The sequence below is a fragment of the Egretta garzetta genome, unplaced genomic scaffold (assembly GCF_000687185.1).
Source record: "Egretta garzetta isolate BGI_Z169 unplaced genomic scaffold, ASM68718v1 scaffold272, whole genome shotgun sequence".
In the NCBI taxonomy this organism is placed as follows: Eukaryota; Metazoa; Chordata; class Aves; order Pelecaniformes; family Ardeidae; genus Egretta; species Egretta garzetta.
In genome coordinates, this window is record NW_009258966.1 from 2,030,784 (window position 1) to 2,052,910 (window position 22,127).

The 22,127-nt window shown below is 42.5% G+C and overlaps 1 protein-coding gene across 1 annotated transcript in view; it reads left to right on the top strand.

Moving 5' to 3' along the window:
- The window catches only part of SEMA6A (semaphorin 6A), a 114,811-nt gene that overhangs the window by 32,565 nt on the left and 60,119 nt on the right, over positions 1-22,127 (top strand). Inside the window, exons 2-3 of the mRNA XM_009634621.2 lie at positions 18,208-18,345; positions 20,598-20,715. Of these exons, the coding sequence (XP_009632916.1) occupies positions 18,246-18,345; positions 20,598-20,715 (218 nt within the window). The 5' untranslated portion in view covers positions 18,208-18,245. The remainder of the gene's footprint in view (positions 1-18,207; positions 18,346-20,597; positions 20,716-22,127) is intronic.

The window sequence follows — 22,127 nt, forward strand, 5'->3', positions numbered from 1 at the left end:
GGAATCTCCTCTGAATCTTTTCCCTTTCTTCTCCCTTTGCCCATAATACCCTTCCTTCACTTCTAAAGATTCCTTTACATGTATCTCCCTCTGCCCTTCTGCCTCACAGTCTTTTTACAGCTATATTCAGTTTGAAATGTCTTTCTCATCTTTGTATTTTTTGCTCCGTCTCCCAGTTGCCCATCATTTCTCCCCCTCCATGCCCAGACGCCATGACAGCTCTCCCTCCCTAGCCTGCTTCACCTGTTTGAACTTCCAGCTTCCCAGTTTTCACAGCCTTTGTCCTCCTCTTCCCGGTGCCTGTACTGAGGTCTGCTCCCTTTTTTCCCCACTTTAGCCTAGCTCTTCCCCATTTCTTGTCCAGGTTCTTCCATCCACTGTGCATAAATATAACTGTACCTTCAGCCAATAATGTTCTTTAGTGTGGGGAATCTTTGCAGGAATCTGAAAGTAGGATTTCATCTGAAGAGTGAAATACATTTTGGAGGTTGTGGTGGCGATCCATGCCTCCATCTCACATTAGGCCCACTCTTTGTGTTTACTTAGGAGTTCTAACAAATCCCTGGCACTGGAGGACATTGGGCATTGGTTCTTTCGTTGATGAATGTCACTGGATCAGTATTGCCTTGAAAGAGTCATAATATGAAAAGACATTAAGGCAGCAACTGCACAGCAGTGGGGTGTGGAGAGATGCAGTCAGTATCAGCGCAAAGGGTTGTTGGAATTTGTAACAAACACTGCGTCATCTTTCTGCATCTTCACATATGCTCAGGTATATTCTTACCTCTTCTGTGTCAGTCTTCATAGTGATTTCCACAAGGCCTAAAACATTGCCCATGTAGGAGCACTGCTTGAATTTCATCTCCTACCACTTGATACTATGCCGGCTTGTACAAATGCCTTAATACCTGCTTCTGCAACTGCTCCCCATAGTGAAGTCAATGGGGTTGCTACATGCAGAAGGAATGCTAAATTCCACTACTTTAGAGTAAAAAAGCTCCCCAGGAGCAGGGAGTGCATCTCTCTGTGTCTGTGCAGTGCCGAGCACACAGCTGGTGCTCAATAAATAATACATGTATAGGCTTGGTAAGGAGCGACTTGTTCATCTAGTGCAGCTGAGGTGAAACATCTTTTTGTAATAAGAGGTGATGCATTATCACTTTTACTGGTCTATTTTATAATTTAGGCTTTAAATGATGAAAGTATATTAGCCAGCTAGTCAGGGGAAGCTCATTTACACCGCCTTCACACAACATGTCCCATGTTTCAAATGACAGGAAGGATAGCTAGTTCTCTACAGCCGAATGCATAGTGATTAAACTGTCTGGGCACCAGCAGTAGGCAGCCATCGAACAGATCGTTATTAAGATGGCTATAATTACAGAGTCAAAGCAGCCCCTTGCAGCACACTGGTAATCTGCTTTGAGAACTGGGGGCACAAAGGCGTATCTCCTTTAGATGTTGAGGCCCAAGCTGTGCGAAGTAGCTGCAGATTTTTATGTTACGTCAGTCATGTCTTAAGCTGTTAACTGCTTCTGTCAGCTGTTTTGGAAGCTGGCCTGTTTTCCTGGGCAGGGGGATCTGAGAGAGAAATAAGTGCTGAGTAAAGGGCTGTTTAAAAAAAAAAAAAAGTATAGCTACAACACCTCCACAAGAGCTCTCATGGTATTGCTTTAGTCATTAGCTGAGTGGATACTTGAGCTTAATCAGTATCAAAGGGACATACACAAAGTCATCTATTTCATTAAGCTAATTTGCATGACTCGGCTTACCAAGAATCAAATTTTCATGTATTGTCCATCTTGCTGTCAGCAAAATAAGGGGAGGGGGAGGAGTAGATGGTAAGCAATACAAGAATGAGATGTGGTGGTGTTTATTCCTTTCTTTCAGAGATACCTGCTAGTCTCTCAGGAACCCTCTTTGCTTTTGGATACCAAAGACACAGACCAGTAAGGTTTATGAAGTTTATTTTTAGTAACCTCTACTTAGAAATCGAACTTAGAGAGCTTTATTAAGTGCAAGATCTTCAAAGCAGTGCATAGTTGGGCTTTTAGCCACTGCTGTGGTTGAAGAGGAAGGTAAGTATTGGTTTGGGAGGAGTTGAAGGAAGGATTAGAATAGTTAGCTAAAACAGACCTTCAGCCTCCTCTGGTCCCTGAGAGACATCAGCGAAGTGGTTTTTGTGTAGCTTCACACAACATTACAGTTCTAAGGGAGCTGCTGCTGCTGTTTATATCGTACCAGATCTGGCTGTGGCTTTAACAGAAAGCTGTAATGTGCTGAGATGGCTGTTCTTGTTCTTCTGTTTTGTCCCTGGTGCTCATGACACTGTCCTCCTTCAGTACTGCATCTTTGTCTGTCTGTCTTCTTTCTTTCTGTAAAAAAGAAAGGTAATATTTAATATCTTCCTTTTCATTACTGCTAGAATTGAAACTTAATGACTGTCGAGTGAAACCATATTCTTTTAGTTGTATCATCTGGTGGCTATTCGCATGTTAAACCTTCAATTTGTCCAAGACATTGTGACTGAGGCTTGCTTTTAAGTGTGAATTTGTTGTCATGATTAGATTATTCTGGTTAAGCCCAGCTGTTGGAGTCCAATAATTAAACGTAGTTTAACTGGATTGATTAGACAGAATGAAGGAAAACTTTCATAAGACAGCTGAAAAAAATGTGGGCCATCATTTCTCTTGTTACTGGACCGAGACTGAATGGTGCATTCTGCCGTCTGCTCCCAGACCTTGCCCAGGGTTTTTCAAACATCAGTGTTTCAAAGTCTGCTGTTTAGGAAAAAGATTTGATAACAACTCTTTTGTTATTTGGGTAACTTTTGTGGGAATAGCTAGAAAAAAACGTAGCTCTGACTGACCAGTTGGTAATGATGGAAAAACTAAACAAATGCATGATTATGAGCTGAGTATTTCCAGAGAGATGAATCATTATGTTTACGCTCCTTGAACTGCAAAACTGTGCTCCAAAGCCATGTCCCTGCCGAAACAGAAAGTGCAAGCAATAACTCATCTATCTTGGGGAATGCATTCCATGTGTAAGTGGTTCAGTTTTTAGAGGACTTGGTGTTGGACTGGAGGTCAGCAATTGAATGCATTTGTTCAAGCCCAAAACATTGATCTGAGCAGTTTGGGATGTTGGAAGTCAGTTATTATGGAGGCCACTATGCTATAGAAATGCTGTCAATATTTTTACAAAAAGGGAAAGAACAGGGCCAAAGAACACTTGTGTGTTTGAATCGAGAACTGCAGGTGGGAACGGTTTTTCTTGTACCTGTAAAAATTGAAAAAAAACCCCACCTTTATCCACATATTTATATGTTGCCTATGTGAATTGTAAACTTTCCAGGATCAGGCTTTTTTTTTTTCTTAAAAAATTGCACAATACCTAGCATTCTTGGGGTAAAATATGAGTTTCTTCTGAGGAAGAAATAACCACAAGTAGCTCTAGTGCAGTAGTATCTTCTGCCGGTGATGATGCTTTTGGTTTTGTTTTTTTTTAAATTTCTGTTGGTAGCACTACTTTAATCCTCAGCAGTATTTTGCTATAGCGGTTGTAGCCCAAACTTTATAATCACACCAGTGACAGACAGAAACTCAGTTACAGTCTTCTAGTTTATAGCTGGGTCCAGCCAGCAACAGAAGTAATAGCACAGAGAGGACTGCTTAGTGCACTACTTTGTTCAGCTGATGCAGGACATTGGTTGACTGTGGATGATGTGCGGTTCCTTTGTGACAAAGCAGTAATCAGTAATCAAATTGCTATTGTAGGAAAACATCGATTCATCTACTGCATAGCTTTGCAAAGTCAAAGAGAAAAGGGTGTAAGAAGGAGGAAAGGTGGAAGACTGCTTGTTGCTGAGTAAGTTCAAAGGAGAGGTTTCTTTTCCTTGCATTTGAAATTGTTACCTGTGTTACCTCTGAAGTTGTATCTGGTTTTACTAATTAGAGCTGCTTTACCTCAGTCCTGTCATAAAACAGAGCGTACCTTTTGTCTGCATTTGCATTAAGAGATACCTTGAAAGCAGCATATTGGAAATGAAAGTTTTTTATAGAGTTTGTGTGCAGTTTCATGCAGTACAATTAATCCTACCTGAGAGAGATATAGGCAGGAGGACCCTATGGAGGACGTGTAGCTTAGCACTTTTGTCCTAATGTGTTTGGTCTTGCACATTGCGAAGCATACACAGCAAGAGAAGAGACTGAAGTGGAAGTTGTTCTGAAAAGATTTCTGTCCTCATTTGCATTTCCAGTCAGGCAAAATTCTTCTGTATGACTGTGTCCTGCCCTTGGGGAATGCATAGTCAGGGTGACCCGCTTCGGTCCTGGCAGAGGGAAGCGGTTATCTTGGTTTAGTTAGTCAAGGAAAAAGAGGGTCCCTAGCTCTGCTGACATGAGAAAGAGCATGGCAGTTGATCTGTCACCATGACAGAAAAAGAAGGAACATGCCTGGTGAGACCCAGGAGGAAGCAGCTTCCTCTCCGTCTCTTTCATTGTCCAAGCCCTGGGAGAAAGCTATGACATCTCTCTATCACAGTTTCTCCGTATAATACCTGCTTTAGGAGCTTACCAGCATTCAGCTAAGAGAAATAATGTCACGTCAGCTTTATTAAAATGTACATTAAGAGTTATATGCCAAGTTTAGTCATCCTTTGATCATCAAGAGCTGTTTTTTTATTTATGTGAAGCACTAGCAATCTTCTTAAAGCTATCCAAAAAAGGAGGGAAGATACCATCTGTCCCCACAAGCTTGCAGCAGAAATAACATTCTCAGTTTTTGGGGAATGTAAGGGTGTGTGTGAGTAAGGGGAGTAATCTGTTCTGGTGTAAGGAAAGCCAAATCTGTTCTTGCGTGAGGAAAGCCAAGTCCTTCTACGAGAGAGAGTCCCTGTATGTGAGTGCTGGGAAAGGAAGGGATTGTGGGGAGCTCCTTAGGATTTGGAAAGGAAGCATACAAGCATTTCTCAGAGCCTGCACCAGGAAGGCATTGGAGTTTTCAGTCTCACAAACCAATTCTGTTCTTTATAAAATCACACTATTGTAGAGCGTTACCAGTTTACAACTTTGTCTTGCTAGTTGTAGGTTCGTGTTGCTCCTCCTGGCTGTGTGCTACTCGATGCAGACCCTGTGGAGGTTGTTTCATCTTGTCCAGAGCAGTAAACAATACTTTTAGGACAGCAGGGAAAAAAAGTACAGTAATTTGCTGAGGGGAAAAAAAATGGTTTTTAGCTCTAAATTAAGGAGGAGACTGGTAGACACCAGTATTCAATGAGTTAATTGTAAATTATCAATCAATTTCCACCTTTTTGCCCCTGTTTTTAAATATGTGAGAATATACTCAATATTCAATTTATTATTTTTTTCAATAAAATTGTTCTTCAGCATGTTCTGAGAGCACCATTTGTTCTGTGGCTGGACATGTTTCTGACTCCGCATGCAGTAAACATAGCTTACTGATAAGTAAACTAAATTAAGTTCTTTCTCCTTTCTGGAAGCTTTGTGAGAGCGTGGAGAAGCTCTGGGCTGTTTGTCCCATTGAGGTACCTCTATGGCTGGTGTCTATGAAAAGCTATTGCCAACAACACTGAGGTAAAGCAAATGTCAGGTAACAGGGTCCCTTGGAATTTCCAGAAAATATTTTGTAGGTTAAGTGCTTTCTTTCAAAGTTGTATTTTTCCATCAGAAGAGGGGAAATCCCTGAAGGAATGTCCTTCTGATCTCTTTGTTGTTGCAAGTCATTGAGAGGTGTTCTTCCAAAAAGCTTTTTCACTGAACCATCACAGACCATTTTGTAGGTGGTATTGGTCGTGTTGTTCAGGATACCAGAAATGATCAATGTATATAGTCATAGACATTACAAAATTGACATTTTCACAAGCACAGCTTGAATATAGGGGCATGCATGTGCAGGGAATAGTCTCCTACTTAAAGCTGATGTTGTGATGTTTACCACAGAAGAATAATACCCATGAGATTCTGTTTTGGATTGCTCACAGGCAAATTTTAACAAGAAGAAATACAGCGTGGAATATGACCAAAGGCATCTAATTTGCTTACTGTAAGGAAGCAAGAATTCAAACCAAAAGGAGAATTTCTTCTTTTAAAAGATTAAGTGTAACCTCAAATTTCACAGGAAATTTGGATGTGGTATTTCCATTGCCTTACATTAGATGGGAGACTTTGTCCAAAAGCCATAAAAAGTTAGCTGAATTCAACTGAGTCTTTACGTAAGGATGTGTACTTCTATGAGGATGAAAGTATACAGATCTTTGTGAGTGAAAGGTTTATAAATAGGTAAAGCGATGTCACCCGTGAGCTGATGCAGATGGTACGAGCTTGAGAGCAGCTACAGGTCCTTCTGAAGCCCTGTGGGAATCAGAACTCCTCAGTCTAGCAGGCATCAGTGTCAGCAATTCCACAGGCATAATTAAAACCAAGCCTATGCCCTTTAGTTGTAGCTGCTAACTGTGTGGTTGCGCTGCAGGCTGGAGAGTCACTGCTTCGTGGTGCAAGGAAGCATAACCTGTGAGGCATCGTTCATATGTGTGGGCAAGGCTTGACATGGGGTTGCCAGATTGGAGTCCGGTTGAGACCCTCACACCTTGATGCCAACCTGGATCTCTTCAGGCTTTTCTAGTGTGTTCAGCGTGGTCCATGCATACAGCCTTCAGTCTCATTAAAAAGTAATTTGATTTTCTGGTCTAATGTCTTTTATGCTTTTTTCTCTTCTATCTGCTGGCAGGAATTTGGGTCTTGGCTGTAGATCAGCTCCTGGCAGCTGACCAGCTGAACATCCACATTATTGAGGGCAACCCAAAGTTAGAGGAAACTCTCTCTGCAGCATTTGATATAAATCACATAAGCAGCAGAACTGCAGAGTAAGAAATAACAGCAGCAGTTTGCCAGCTACACTCTCATCTTCCCTGTTCCTTCACAGGAATTTCTGTTTTGTCAGGCAAGCTAGGAAGGATTCATTTGGGTTCAAAAACACCTGGCAGACTTGTTAAAAAGCTGTAACTGTGTGTGCCTAGTCATCAAGCAATCTTGCTGAATTCACATAGACACACTCAGCTAATAAACCATTGCTTTTCCCGCACCCCCCACCTTTAAGGAATTCAGTTGCAGGGTGTGGGGGTGAAGAGGAGGAGGCTTGGAATGGGTCTTTGGTTGTCTGAGGAAGCCTCAGTATTGTGGATAGAGCCAAACCTTCTTCAGTGAACCCCACAACGAGGGTCTTCCCATCCTGGTGCTGGTGGGTGTTATTTCATCACTGTGATGATGCCTGCATTCTGTCTGTTGTACTCAGCCTGCTTTTTTTTTTTTTTTTTAACTCCACAAAATTAGCTGGAATATTAGTAGTGATGTTTTCAGCATCAGTCATTAGCTGTGTGCTGTGCCATGAAAATGACTTCTTTTCCCGTGTATCTCATTATTTGCAGTTGGAACCTGAATGCAGCCAATCATTCCTAAAATAGCCTTAGGAAGTGCGAGCAGTATAGAAACGTCTTTGTCTTGCTGCGGGGTTTTGGGCTGCATAGCTGAGCCTGCCCTAGCGCAAGACCTGGAAACAGGCTGCTGTCTCATCTGGGTGACAGTCTGGATTGTCCTTTGCAAAAACCCTGCACGTGGTATCGAAAAGGCAGAGGATATTTCCTGCAGAAGAAGAGAATGACTTCGCCTTGCTCTACCAATGAGCCGGAGAACGGATTAGAGGCTTTTCCTATCCGCAAGGAAGCTCATCCATCATGCCCTATTCAGGCAGTCATACTCAGTGGGCTTGTTCTCTCTTGCTACACTGAACCTTTTTCTCCACAGCTTTTCCAAAGAAGTAAAGCACATAATAACAGAGCTATTGCTTTTGTAACTTGTACTACGGGCATTTGTCAATGCTGCTTTGACTTCCTTTTCTATGCTGCTCTAATTCCCTCATGCTGTGCCAAGAAGCAGGTGTGAACAGATGTGTAAGGATGCTTGTATTCTTCAGTATGTGAGTGAATGTGTGTCAGGAGAAGAGAGTAGTGTATTTATGTGGTGCAGGGGCTCATCTCTGTCTAACTGGAGTCTTTTTTTTTGCTTCTTCTGACCTATACCACCTCAATTTTAAGTTTGCCCTTGAAATCACATCAGATAGTTCATGTTTCCTCTCAATAACAGACCCCCAGTAATTAAAGCTATCTTGCACTGTTCTATTAATTACAGGAATTGTGATTTTTATATTCAGAGGTTAATTGATGATATCTGCATATATAATTTTCCCTTAAAATAAGTTGAATTACAGTAATTAACCTTATGTCCAGGTTAACAGACAATATCATTTGTCTCAGCAGTATCCTGGAAGTAGGATTTTTCTTATGTATTTGTTGGCTTCTTGCTTTGCCTTCTGTTTTCTTCATAACCCCAAAGAGGCAGTGATGAAGAGTGAAAAATGTGTCATGTTGGCATATTGAGGTGATCCCCTTACTCAAAAGGCGTTCTTGAGGATAGGGTACTTCTTGTATTAACCTGTCCATAAAGCTGTTTAGATTATATATGATGTAAAATTTGGGAATTTGTTGGGCATGAATCTAGGCAGAGCAAAGCTCAGAGTGTGCCACTTGAAGCTAGCAATTACTAGCAAACTGCAGGAACTGGATTATTGCAAGCATCATGCTCATCTCAGAGGAAAAGCAAACTACATAGATTTTCTGTCTCAGAGTCAGATTTATTCTGCTCCTTTAAGGTTTCCAAAAATATCAGTAAAAAACATTGGGTAACAAAGAGTAGTCATGAAAGAGAGAGATCTATGAAATGTCTCCAAAGTGTTAATAAAAAAATCCCCTTTCCTGTGATATCTGAGCCTTTTAAATTTGGGTGAACGTCTATGAGGGTATGGGGCACATATGAATGGATGGATGTCTGAGGGAGAGAGGTGTCAGAGGTAGTGCTGAGAGACAATGTTCCCAGTTAATTTGATTGCTTTCTTAGCATTCGGAGTCTTCTGTTTTTTCCCCTACCTGCTCATGCTTATCCATAGGCATTTTTAAAATTTGCCTCAGGGATTACATTTCTTTTGTGGATATTTTTCATTTTTGAACTAATCTATTTCATTAGAAAATTCATGAGAAAACTGATTTCATAAACAAATTAGGAGCTAAAATTATAAATACATATTGAGAACTCTCTGCTCTACCTGTGTTTTTTATCTGTCAGGGACAAACATAACTTATCTTGATGGGTTTGCCTGAATTCCAGAGGGAAAAGCCTTACCCTTTTTTCTGCACGTAGGAGTTAGCTTGCCCGACCACATTGTGTCTGCATGTCCTTGTGCTGAGCAGCCTTGCCCCGAATATAATGCTGAGGTTTGGCCTGAGTTTTCCTGCTGCCGTGAATAGACTATTGCAGTGTGGAACAAAGTGCTGGGCTCTCCAGAGGTGGCTGTCAGGGTAAAACACTTTCAGGTAGTATGGTGTCCACACCTGGAGTAATTAATATGTAAATGGTAATGTCTGTTCTTAGCATTTGCAGTGTTGCAGTAGATTTCATTCACATTTTGAGGGTAGGGGCGTAGTTTGATGCTGTGTCAAACCACTTCACGCCAAAGTTGCTTGGTGCCTTTTGAAAAAACACTCTGACAAACCTTGCTGTTTCACTCAAGGTAAACGAAGCCACATTAATGAGTGAATTTTTGCACAAATGGATATAGGGCCAGAACTGGCCAAATTCAATGGAAGTTAAGCAGCGTGCTCTGGTTACTTAACAGTGAATGTGAGGATTTGCATTTCTCTACTGTTTTGTTGCCTTAAAGAATGAACAGTTTCATGTCAAATAAATGGAACAAGTTTTGTGAAGAAAAGAGCCAGGGTTCATGCACAAAATACATGACATTATGGCAAAGCATTAACAAAAAGCCAAGGAGAATTGTTTGTGATTACATTGAGCTTTAAACACAGTGATATGTTCTATGGGATCCTAACTTCTTCTTCAGAGTTAACCTGTGCACTTGTATATCGATCTGATCTGTCATGCAGACATTAGAGGACTAGAAATTAAGTTTTTCTTCCTGGTTAGAGGATGAAGAAGGGCTGCAATCCATTTAGCCATGTACCAGCAGTGAAAGGAAGCAAATGCTAAGTATCTGAGGGAATCTGGCCTGAAGAGCTGGCTGAGCTGTAGGGATTGTTTTAGGATTACTGTCTGATCCTAAAAATGTTGTGTTTACAGCAGGCATGTGGCAGCTGAGAGTTGTCTGCAGGACTCTGTCAAACTTTTAATCAGTGACAATTGTCTGTATTGTTGTGAAAACATATCAGGCTTCGAGTTTCACCTTTGTTAGCTAAAAGGAGAGGAGAACAAAGGGAGGCCACGTTTCTTTCCCGTTAAAGCTTTGGGTCACCTGCAGCTACATAATTTTTATTCCATCCATCAGATGAGAGAATGGAAGGTCAGTTGACTGGCACTGATATTTCCCAGGCAAAGTGAGGGCTGGGGAGAGTAATGGTGTTGCTGGTAGTGTATCTGTTTTCTATTAAGCATGCTGAGATGAAACAGCAAAGTATATATTAGAGATGGCGTTCTCTCCTGTCAAAAGGCAGTGATTGCTACATTTAGCTCTTAAATCAATTCAAAATCTTGACAGAGGTTTGCTGAAGTCCCACAAATAATCAATAGAGCTATTTTTATCTCTTAAATGAGTGAGGCTTTTAAAAATAATAAAGACATCTTTGTAATGACCAACCAAGCTGTTCCAGAGTTAGGTCGGTTGCTCCGCGTGGTTGGGGGTGGTGAGTGAAAGGGGTTATTTAGGCATTGCCTTTGTTCCATTCTGCAGGTTTATAACCCCAAAATAAAATTGCAAATGTTTCTGGCAGTCATCCTCCAGGCACAGATGGCTTTCCTCCCAGTTTTGGCAAGCCTGATTTCAGTATAAAACTGAGCAATTATTAGAAAGTGAAATATTGCATGATATAATACCACTACCGCCACCATCAACATCGTGACAAATGGAGCATTCGTTGTTTCTGGTGCCATGCGAGAGAGCTAGTGCCACTGCGTTACCCCTTCCACTAAAACCCGTACCTTTGCTGCTGTTGGTGATGCAAAGACAGAGGGACGGAACTGAGCAGATGCTTTAGCAAGGAACTGTGGCCATTTTCTCATTTGCGTTGGCTCTGTATTTCAATGCAAATATCACTGAACAGGTGGCTGATGAGGCCCCCGTGGACTGTTTACAGTAAAGGTTACAACCAAAATCGATAGGCCTGAGATGCTTCTAATTCCATCTGGGAGATGTTCATCTTCCATCTGACTGTTCCCGCTCTGAACAGCAGCATCCTATTAACGCTGAAGTCATGGGGATGTCTCGCTCGGGTCAGCAGAAGGTTTCTCCTGTTTAGGCCTCCATTTGTTCTTTGCATTTTCTTTTTGCACCGCGCTGGATCGAGCGGTAATGTTGATCTGCACGAGACAGGTTGCCAGCATTAAGCATGCTGAGTTTTGCCTACTGACTTGACACCTGCTACCACCATTCGGCAGGCCGAGGCTCACCAGTGCTGCCTGGGGGTTGTCCAGACCTTTTCAGCTTATCGCGTACTGAAGCAGGCGGTAGTGATGTTACGTATCATAGCTGACATTATTGTGCGCGATGTATGGCCTTGGAAAAGTTGCAAGCAAGGAGGGAGGAAAGCTGGTGAGGACTCAGGTTTGCACAAACCTGAACAAAATAAGCAAGTACCCCTGAAACTTGCTTGAGCAGTACTTTGTATTTTGGCTGAAATTTTATTTTAGACGTGCGTTTTTGCAAGTCTTAGTGGGAAGATCCACGTGGGCCGTGTATCTGTTTCATCCAACTAGTAATGAAGTCTGTATTATTCTTTTTAATGAAGGTAGATGCTGTTGCTTACTATATGAGGCAAAATCTCTCTCGTTGGTGTCTTTCCCTTGGGCCTGATCGTCACGTCTGGCGTGCAGCCCACAGCAGCTGGGCAATGAGTAAGCAGTACTGAATCCAATTAAAATGGTAGTAAAGCGTGCATAGGAGAGGGCACCCATGCATTGCTGTTATGGCCAGGGAGAACTTTTTGGTGTACACAAAAGATGAGAGGGAGTGTGCTTCATACGTGTAATTTAGGGTCAGTAGAGATGCTGGAGAGGTGAGGGGCTTCCCTTGGGCGCTGCCTGCCTCCCCCCACCAGCATTCAGGAGCGACCCCTTGTTAGCGTGTGATTTGAAGGAGTACAGGTGATTACCCCAGTGCATTCATGCACCAGCCTCTCTGGCCAGCTACCTGGAGTGCTAGAGTGCTTTTCTGGCCACATTAAATGAATGGCCAGCTGTAGAGACAACAGGAGCAGGACAGGAGAGGAAAAATGAATGATGGCTGCACCATCGGTCACAAAAAGATGTTGGAGGTTGGTAGTGATGATGGGCACAGAGCTGGCACTAAGTCTCTGTGGCCACCTGCACCAGCATTCAGGTGACTGAGCAGCAATCGTTCGAGAAAGGACAACACGAGCAAAAGAGCTGTCCATCCTGTCCACCACCCCGCCACATGCCAATTCAGTTGTAATGTCTGGCACTCCATGCTGTGTCTTGCTGATAGCCGCTTGTGTCTCCTCTCTCTTGAGCTCCCCAAGCGCCCACTGAGCTTCTGTTCACTCACATCTGTCTGATCCCCTTGGCACTGCTCCGCCTGGGCATCTTGCAGGATCCCTTCTGCTGCCAGGTGCAGCCGCACGAGGTGGCCGAGCAGCAGCTAGCCCACCACCCAAACAGGCATAGACAAAGGATGCTCTCCTGAACAGCTCCGCTGCACCGGCCTAACCTTCCTCGTTTTCTGGAAGCTGCAGCCTGCAGGTTGTATTCCTCTCTTTTTTGCTGTGGTTGTTGTGTTATTCCTAATTCCTTTCTCTGACTTGCACAGAACTCTTGTCTTTCACTTTCTAGGAACTGTGAATTTAAAGGGGTAAATAGCAGTAACAGTGTCTTCCACTCAGAGATTTCCAAAGGCTTAGCCAAAGGAGAGGAAGGATGCTTGCCAGCATCGCGTGGCAAATCTGTACCATAGCAGGGAACAGCAGTCGGGTCGGCCGAGTAGTTTCTGCGCTCTGCCTTCAGCATGGCAAAGCATGTGCTGTGTAAATCAATACGTGCTTTTTTTTTATGTATGGGTAGATGGATCTTGCTCTGTCTCTTTCGATGAGGCACTGCAGGAGGACTTGGGTTTCTGGTTCACATGCATGCCTTTAAAGCTCTTACTGCAGGACAATCCCAAATCTTTTTGTTACATCTGTTATGCAACTCAAATCAGTTTCTTGCCTGCTTCTTTATGGTCCTTTTGTTTTCCCCAGGCTAAGAAATGCTAACTGTGGTGAGAAGGGCTATTTGCTGAGTATTTCCAGGGCTGGTTCACAGAGGCTGCTACTTTTTCTGGTCATGCATTTTTCCTTACGCAGTGGCTCAAATTCATCCAGGGTCAGTTTTTAGTTTCCTTGCTGTTTCGTTAAATGCTGTTCCTTCTTCCTAGACTTACTGTCTTTTTGAAGAGTAAGTTATTTCTACATGTTTGTAGAAACAAAAGAATTCATTTGAGATAGTCATGGGGGGTTTTATGGCCATTAGGTTTTCTGGTCTTGCTTCATGCATAACACAGACCGTTGAATTTTGTCTGGTAATTCTCACATTAAGCTTAATAATTTGTGGATCGAAGTGCAGCTGTCGTGTATGAACACAACCCCTCATAGTATAAAGAAGGTTTGTAATAAATGAATATAACAAGATCTATCCGTTACTGAGCAGGCTTGCTGTGCCATGGGAAACTTCTGACATGGTTACGTACTTTGATTTTACTTGGAGTTATGCTGGGGTTAGCTGAACATACAGTGAGGCCAAAGCAGCAAGATGGGAGGTTTTCCAACATGGAAGAGTGTCCCTTTTGATAGTTAGTTATAGATGCGTCTATGCAGTCATTGCTGTTGCTGTTAAATTTGCTCTCAAGGTCAAATCTGACCTTACAGTTTTAGGGAGCTTACCAGGAAGTTAGCAATTCCATTTCGGATTTTTCATGTGCTTTGTATAACCTTTCTGGAATGTACAAGCCGTAGATACAATAGCCTGGTTACTAGGGTATTACTGCAGCAGCCATGTAATCATTTCCTTAGCCAAGCAGCTCTACTATATGTATTTCGACCCAGACTGTTGTTCACTAAATGCTAAAAGTATCAGGGAGCAAAAAGCAGAGCTCATCATGGTGGTGTCTTGTTGGCTCAGATAGCCATGGATAGGCATAGTGGAGGGCACTTGGCTCAGAAAAATCAGACTTTTCTCCTTGATTTGGAGTGATTGCTACTTTCTTAGCTTCAGAAATTCCTTCATGCCAGCAGCATGATTTTTACAAAACTAAATGCCCCTATGTCAAGCATCTATGCATGTGTCTGGAAATATGAATACGAATATTTATATGTATACATAGGCTTTGAGTGAGTAAATATAATGGTAAATAGCAACTATATTGCACTAGTATCTAAACGTCCTACTTAGAGGTGGTTCACTCTTAGGCTGCAGTGTACAAACAGAAAAACTTATTCCAACTAGGAAGGCAAAACTTTTATTTCTATATACGTTAAGAGAGCATATGTTTTATTTATACTTAATCATAATATGACAAAAAGGAAGGAACACAGAAGTAACCAGAACAAGTCATCTAACATAGGTGTTTGAAATCATCAACTTCAGAAAGAAGAATCAGAGCACAAGTGTATCTTGCAAAAAGTTATATTTGCATTGATCTGAGGCATGCAAGAACCAAATTAGTTGAGTTTTTTTTGAAGCTTTGAAGAAACCTCATCTACTCCACTCAATGGCTACAAGTCATTGCATTAGACACAGATTATAAAACACGCTCTTAAATATTTGCAGGTCTGAATTTTATTAGCATGTCTGCTAATAAAAGAACACCACCAAAACTCACTCTTCTTGTCACCATTAGCTTCCTTCAACAGGAGCAGTAATCATGTTTGGAACAGGGAGAACTGGAGTTCTCAGGTGCAGTTCTCTCTCAACCGGTATGGTTTAGTGTAGGCCAGACTGAACTGCAGTGGTCTACATTGACTGAAGATCTCTCTATTGAAGTTTGCAAAACTTTTATTTGGAGACAGTGCTGGTGCTTGCTCGGCCTCACTGTCTAGCCACTCATGCTTCATCAGACGCTGTGTTCACAAGCACTTTTGATTAGAAAGTAGTTTCAGCACAGTTGCAAGTGAGAACATTTGCATCACTCCCAGGAGCCCAACCAGAGCTGAGTATTTGCTGAAAAGGAAATTTGTACTAAAAATAAGTGTGACCTTCTCGAATCAGCACTTTTCTGAAATTCCACTGAAACAGTACGGCTCTTTCCACCATTGTAAGAACAGCAAAAGTAATGTTATTTTTGAATAATTACCTCCTAGTAAAAAGCTGTCTTTGGATGCAACTTGAGGCCTACTCGATGTTACTTCATTGGCAGAGGCATTGATACAGATGTGTAGTCCTCTTGAACCATTGACAGATCAAAGTAGACATTTTGCATTTACTTTGGGTGAATTTGCACAGCTACGTTTGCACCAGAGCAACAGAGAATTGTGCCTTTTTCTCTCTTCTCCTTCTTTTCTTCCCCAGAAGCTACCCTTAAGAATGACAGAGGATTTAATATACTTAAAAAACTACAAAGCTAGTCTTTCTTAAAAGGCAATATGTCAGTTCATTCATCAGTTAGTTGTTTTCAGGTAAAAGAAAAAATCTGGCCTGATAACATGTACATAAAGTGACTAAGAACCGTGCTAGGCGTTGTTCATTTTCCTGGAAGCCATCTCCTGTACGCATTTAGGTAGAGGGGTACACAGGGAATGACGGTGCAGACTCGCCCATGGGAAAAGTTTTTCAAGCTCTGAAGTGGAACGGCAGCGATATGTCTGTGGCACCATAATGCTTTCCTCATAGCATGCACACGCTGTTAGATAGTGGATGATGTGCTGATAGGGAGTAACAGAGAGCGGCTGTTCTTATGCTCCAGAGTCTTGCTGTGAGACGAGTGGTTTGAATTGTCAGCCTGCAGACTGATACTGTGGATGAATAAGGTTTAAGTGGAAGAATTGGATTGCTCGATAAGTTTCTTCCCGTTAAACTATTGCTCCTCATGTGCGTTTCAGAAAGACTTCTGCATTGGACTGTAACATTTTCAAGAAGGAAAGAATTTCATTCTTTTTGTGCATTAAGATAAGGCACTTTCTTTTGTCATTTTGCATTGTACTTGCAGGGGCACAATTTCTAAAGTGGCAAAATTACATTTCAAAAAACTGTGTAGAGAGAAAGGAATTAACCCCTTTAATGCGTATATCTTAGTTTTAATTCAAACCTTTTGAGGGAAACTGTTTCCAAGTGTTATATTTAGTTCTGCTGCTTATTTCCACTTTGGGCATTCCTAAGGGCCCCAAATGATGTTTCGCTAAGCGTGGAAACAAATAGAAAGAAACAGCTCCTGCCCCAGAGAGCTAACAGTCAAGAGAAAATGTAAGAGGTGATTAAGGAGACAAATGGAGGAAACAGGTAAAGAAAATGTCTGCAGGATAGCTGTGTCAGTAATCATACACAGCTATCGGCCTAACCAGTGCTAGATGGAAATGCTTCTCTTGGGGCTTGCATATACCATCTTCTAGTATGCATACTCACATAAGATATAATAGACAGACAGTGTCTGTATTGTGTTGCATTTATTCTTGCTATTTTTATCCTTTGCCATCCGTCAGACACTTTGTTCAGTTAAGGTGTCAGTCATTGCCTTACATTAAATTTTATTTTTTTCTGGTCTCAGTCTAACTTGGTCTGTCAGTTATTTTGCTAATAGAAATAGAGAATCAGCCAAGTTTCCAGTTTGTGTGTTTGACTAATAATAGGCAAACACAGAGTATAATAAATCATTAGTCCTTATGGACTGTATCGCCCTGCAACAGAGTCCTTATTCCAATGCAGTTATAGGAGCTGAAATTTTATTTGAACACAAATATCTGATAAGGCAAATTACTTATTGTGACATTTTTCAATTGGGTAAAAGATGAGGAATCAGCTGTGTCTGTGAAATTACAAATGAAAATGCAACACTCAAGACTTATTAATGCTTTTTTTGGCATTGAGAAAGGAGACATAGGTATCTAATATTAAATGGTGTTGCAGAAGGGCAAGTTAGCACTTCGTTTGCCAAATTAAGTTTCAAAGACTATGTAGGTTATGAAGTTTGACTTTCTGACAGTAAATCTTGAATGACTGACAGACTACTGTAAAATAGCTTTGTTCAAAAGGAATCTTTGGCAGGCAGCATCAAAGGTTTGAAAATCTGGAAAGGATGAAAAGAAAACCCCACTTTTACACTGATTTCCCCTGCAGATCAACGTCTGTGTGAAATTTGCCTGGGAATTATGAGCTATTTACTGTATTATGTGCTGTTTTCTTTCACTGTATCCAAAGGCCCCTGTGGTTCCTTTTATCTTCAAGATTTAGGGATATTTTTGTACATGAAATGTGAATGAGTGAATGCGTCAGTGGAACACAGGGAAAAAAAGCTGGGTTTAGACAGTTCTGTTCTCCCTTATTTTATCGCAAGTTGGAGTATTGGTTTTATGGCACCTAAATTTATGGGTACATATTTTTATGGTAAAACCCAATGACATGTTCTGCATGCTCCATCAAGCTCTCTCAGTGTTCCTTCACTTGATTCACAACTCTGCAGGGTATGAATCAGTCCTGTAGTATAACCCTTAATCTCTTTTTAACCAGAATAATGTAGTGTGGTTTTTTTTATTTATGGTGTGTGTCATCATGTCATCATCTAATTATGTAAACCAAAGAAGGGGAAAACAAAATATTTCCAAAAAAACTCTTGTCAGCTGTCGATCAATGCAGGAGACAAATTTTCTTTATTGAATATAAGCAGCTGAGGCAGAAAATTCTTCGTAGATATTTAAGTCTGTCCTCAAGCAAGATGTGGCGCTGCTGGGGCGTGGGCTAAAGGGAAACTGGCCTGGTAGGGGGAGTTTTTGCTTAGAAACACAATATACCTCCTCAGGTACGGTGAGAGACTTGGGGGGGAAGGAGAGCTCCCTCTACTTCCCGTTGACTCTTTTTAGCTTTCTGTATGCAGTGGTTAAAGCTGAATGGACAGAAGGTGCTGAGGCCCTTTGTTTGTCTTCCACAGGGTGAAGTGAAGAAGTGAAGCCTCCCAGCTGAACTACTATGAGGTCAGAAGCCTTGCTGCTATATTTCACACTGCTACACTTTGCTGGGGCTGGTTTCCCAGAAGATTCTGAGCCGATCAGTATTTCGCATGGCAACTGTAAGTATAAGAGGCCAGAGGGCTTCATTTGCTTAATACCGATCAGCGGACTTCAAATCAACAGTATTTTGTTACAGTTACAATGAATAAAATTGTTTTTCTTGATGTCTCCCAGATCAGCCAATTTACGTTCACAGATACTAATACAGGAACATGACTTTTTCATGTTGACTTATGACTACTGGGTGGTAAACTGCTTGATCTTCCAAAACCATAACCTTTCTCCTTCTCAAACAGAGACACTTCAGTAGCATAATGAAACCAAATATTGCTCTATCCAGCATCAGAGGAAAGAAGCCTTCTCCCGCCCCCACCCCATAATCCAAGAGTCCGTCACCTGGCTTGTGAAAATGTAGTTCTGGATAACCAGTGAAGCCCCCCAGAGTATCAAGCATAGCACACTAAAGTATTGGAGGTCTGCAAACGTAATTTGTTGATCTACTACAAATAATTGAACTTACTTCTTTAAGCTCTGATGGATTCTGCTTTAGCATTAGGCATTTTTTGCTAAGCTGGAAATGCAGCTAAAAAAAAAATAATCAGGACAAAGAATCTTTTGTAATAGAATCTCTCTTCCTTCTTTCCAGCAGTAATTGGCAAACTCTCCAAAATCTAGGGTAACACAGACAGCTGCACATCAGTATTGCGATTAGCTGGCTAAACAGGTGAAGAGCTTTCTGTGCATTTCGCTATGCAAGTGAGGCTTAGCATAGCTGATTCCTTCACATTTGCCTCAACTCAATTACGATTACTGCAAAGAAAAGTCTTCTGAAGTCCCAAAGGTTCAGATGTTTAAAAGGAAGTCCTTAGCACCTGGGTCTGTAAAAGTATGCTACGGAGTGGCGAGTCAGCAGTGAGTAGGCTTATGTTTAAGCTTACTTTGGGTCAGGAATTTGAATTTAAAGCAAATCTCTTTATTGTCCTTGCTTACTGTGCTTTGGAGTGGCCAGAAAAAAAAAAAAAATATCTTGACAGTTAAACTTGGCATTTTGCATGTAGGTCTTGCTCAGAAGGATTAAGCTTCTGAACGTAAATCTCGCCTGGGCTATCTTGATTTGTTTCTCCAAGAGTTCTTGGCATCTGATTTGCAGGGAAGTTCCTGCAGTTTTATCTCTTTCTAGACAGTTTTATCACCAGGCTTTCTGACACATGGCACTCTGAAGTGCTTTGCTGAAGCCATGGTGTGAATCAATACTTTGACCGAGCTTAATAGGGAAAATACTTCTAGAGGACAATAGCTGAAAACACTACAGCAGTACCTGAGTTTCTGAAGAAACAGACTCCCTCAAACAGCTCCAGGTTTCTGGGAAAGCATTTTGATGGGGAAAAGGCTCAGGCATTGCCAGATGCTAGTCAGCTCTGTATTACATGCGCGTGGCAGCAGTTCTGCTCATCAGAGGTTTATCCTCCTCCTGTCTTCCTTGTTTTGTTTACTTAACTAGCTCCCTAGTTCATGCATCTAGATGTCATGATCGTGTATACATATGAAGTCTAACAGCAAGGTGGCCCTTGGTCAGAAGTGTTCACTGTTGTTACAGGTTGTGCACCCAGATCATCTGGGGAGCGGCAGCACACCCTGTGTATGCTGAGGTCTCACCAAAAAAATAGTGATAATAGAGTGAATAAATGCTCTTGCTGACTGATAGAGGGTGGGGGAAAGCTGACTTGTTGATCATGTAAGCTTAGTACAGGGCTTCCGGTGGTGTTGACCAATTGCCAGAAATCCCCACAGCTGTTCTACAACAGCTGTCCAATCCTGTAGGAACTGGGGAGGGAGCTGGCAGTTTGAACCAAGGAGGTCCAAGTCTTTTGCTTCAACCACTACCAGTCCAGTCGTTGTGGTGATTGACGGGCCACTGCAAAACAGCTTTGTCCTGCTAGACACCCTTTGGCAGCCAGGAGCGAGCATTTAAGTTCTGCAAGCAGTGAAAGAAAAACTGTGAGAAAGTGCCATGTACCTATGTGCCAAGAGCTCCAGAACAACTTTATGCTCTAACAAAACTCAGATTTTTGTCTTCTACAAAGACAAAAATCACAAAGGTGATGACTTTCTCCTTTGCAGACGCAAAGACTGTAGCCCTGACGGACTCTCCAGCCCTCTGTGCTCCTGCCTTCCAACCCCACGCTGTGGTGCCAGGGCAAAACAGAAACCACAGGTTTTGGCAGTAGCTGGGCCCCATAGTGCTCCATGTTATCACGCTTTCAGTTTGTGGTTCTCTTTTGATGCTGGTTTTTTTTTTTCCTTCCTGCAGATACAAGACAGTATCCGGTGTTTGTGGGTCACAAACCAGGGCGGAACACCACGCAGAGGCACCGGCTGGACATCCAGCTGGTCATGGTCATGAACAGGACCCTCTACGTTGCTGCTAGGTCAGTATCCCCTGCTTGGCTGCTCCTCCCTTGCCGCTGTCAGAGGAGGAAGGAGAAGACAAAAGATACTCTGAGTTCTTCTCTGCCGGACACGTTATTTTTAGGATTTTCTCACACTCAGAGAGAGCTTTTGCAGCCTCTTAGTAAGTCATAGTGGAAACCTTGTTAATCGGTCAACTCAGGTTCAGTTTGGTGAGGTGCTGAGTCCTTTGAGGACTACACACCTCTGCCTTCCTTTGAGTCTGGCAAGAGGGAAGTTGCCAGAGAAATTGTTCGGCCCTATGGAGGAGAGAGTCCATCCTCATCCTGTAGTTTTTGTTTGTGCACACCATTAATGATAAATTTTAGAGAATGATTCTGTTAGTGCACAAGTGTATGTTCAGATAAGAGCTATTAAACCATAGCGTTGGTTTAATATCTTAAGACAAAAAAGAGGCAAACATATTTGCTGCTGTTCTTTTCATGTACTCGGCAAGGTTAATTAAATTTGGTGTCTGGATTTTTTTTTGGAGAGCTATACTGTGCAGATGCAAGCACATGCCCCCTTCTAAAAATTGCATGTAGAGCCACCCATTCAGTTTACGTAGCTCAGCATGGCACCATCAGCTTCACTGGAGCTACACTGATTTATACAGCTGCCAGCATGGCACAGATCAGGCGTTAACACTTCTTCTCCCTGCCTGTTGTTAGCAAAGGAGATTGAGGATCTTAGAGTGGGAATTACCTGATGGGTGCAGGGTAAACGCAAGAAGGGTCCAGATTTGCAAGGGTGGGTAGTCCAGCTTAGGAGCTCTTGGACCCAGATCCTGTTTGGGACCTCCCCGCAAGCTGCTCCTCTGGTAGCAGCATGTTTCCTGCTGGTTTTCTGGTCCTTCTCCTCCATCAGAGAAATACACGCCCTTCTGCGCGTGCCACAAAGAGCCAGGTTGTTGCTGCAGATGGGAGAAGTGGTGGGTGGGATGGCCAGGGGGCAAGAGGGAACAGCTGCTGAGCAGGCAGCCTCTTGCCACCAGCCCCGTCCTCAAAGCCCTTGCCAGCCTCGGGGAGCTTGCCTGCCTGCCTTTTCAAACAACCACCCCCCATCTCCTGGGTGGCCGGATGTGTGCTGCGGTGGAGATCTGCCTGTTGATCTCCACTTGGCACCAAGTAATTGGTTGCATTACACCAGCAGGGTCACCGAGTGCCGTTTTCACGTAGTCACGTCCCTGGCTGCAGGAAGACCACGCTGTTGACCTACCCAGTCATTGCAGCCTTTCCAGCTAAGCACAGCTTCTTTGGACCTCTCACTTAGGCCAGTCTGTATGGGATCTGGGCAGCAGAGCTCTGGGTTCTCACACGTGCCCAAGCCCTTGCATCAAGTCCAGGCAGAGAGCGTGCACCTTTCCATGGGGAGCTGCGGGGGCGCTGACTGT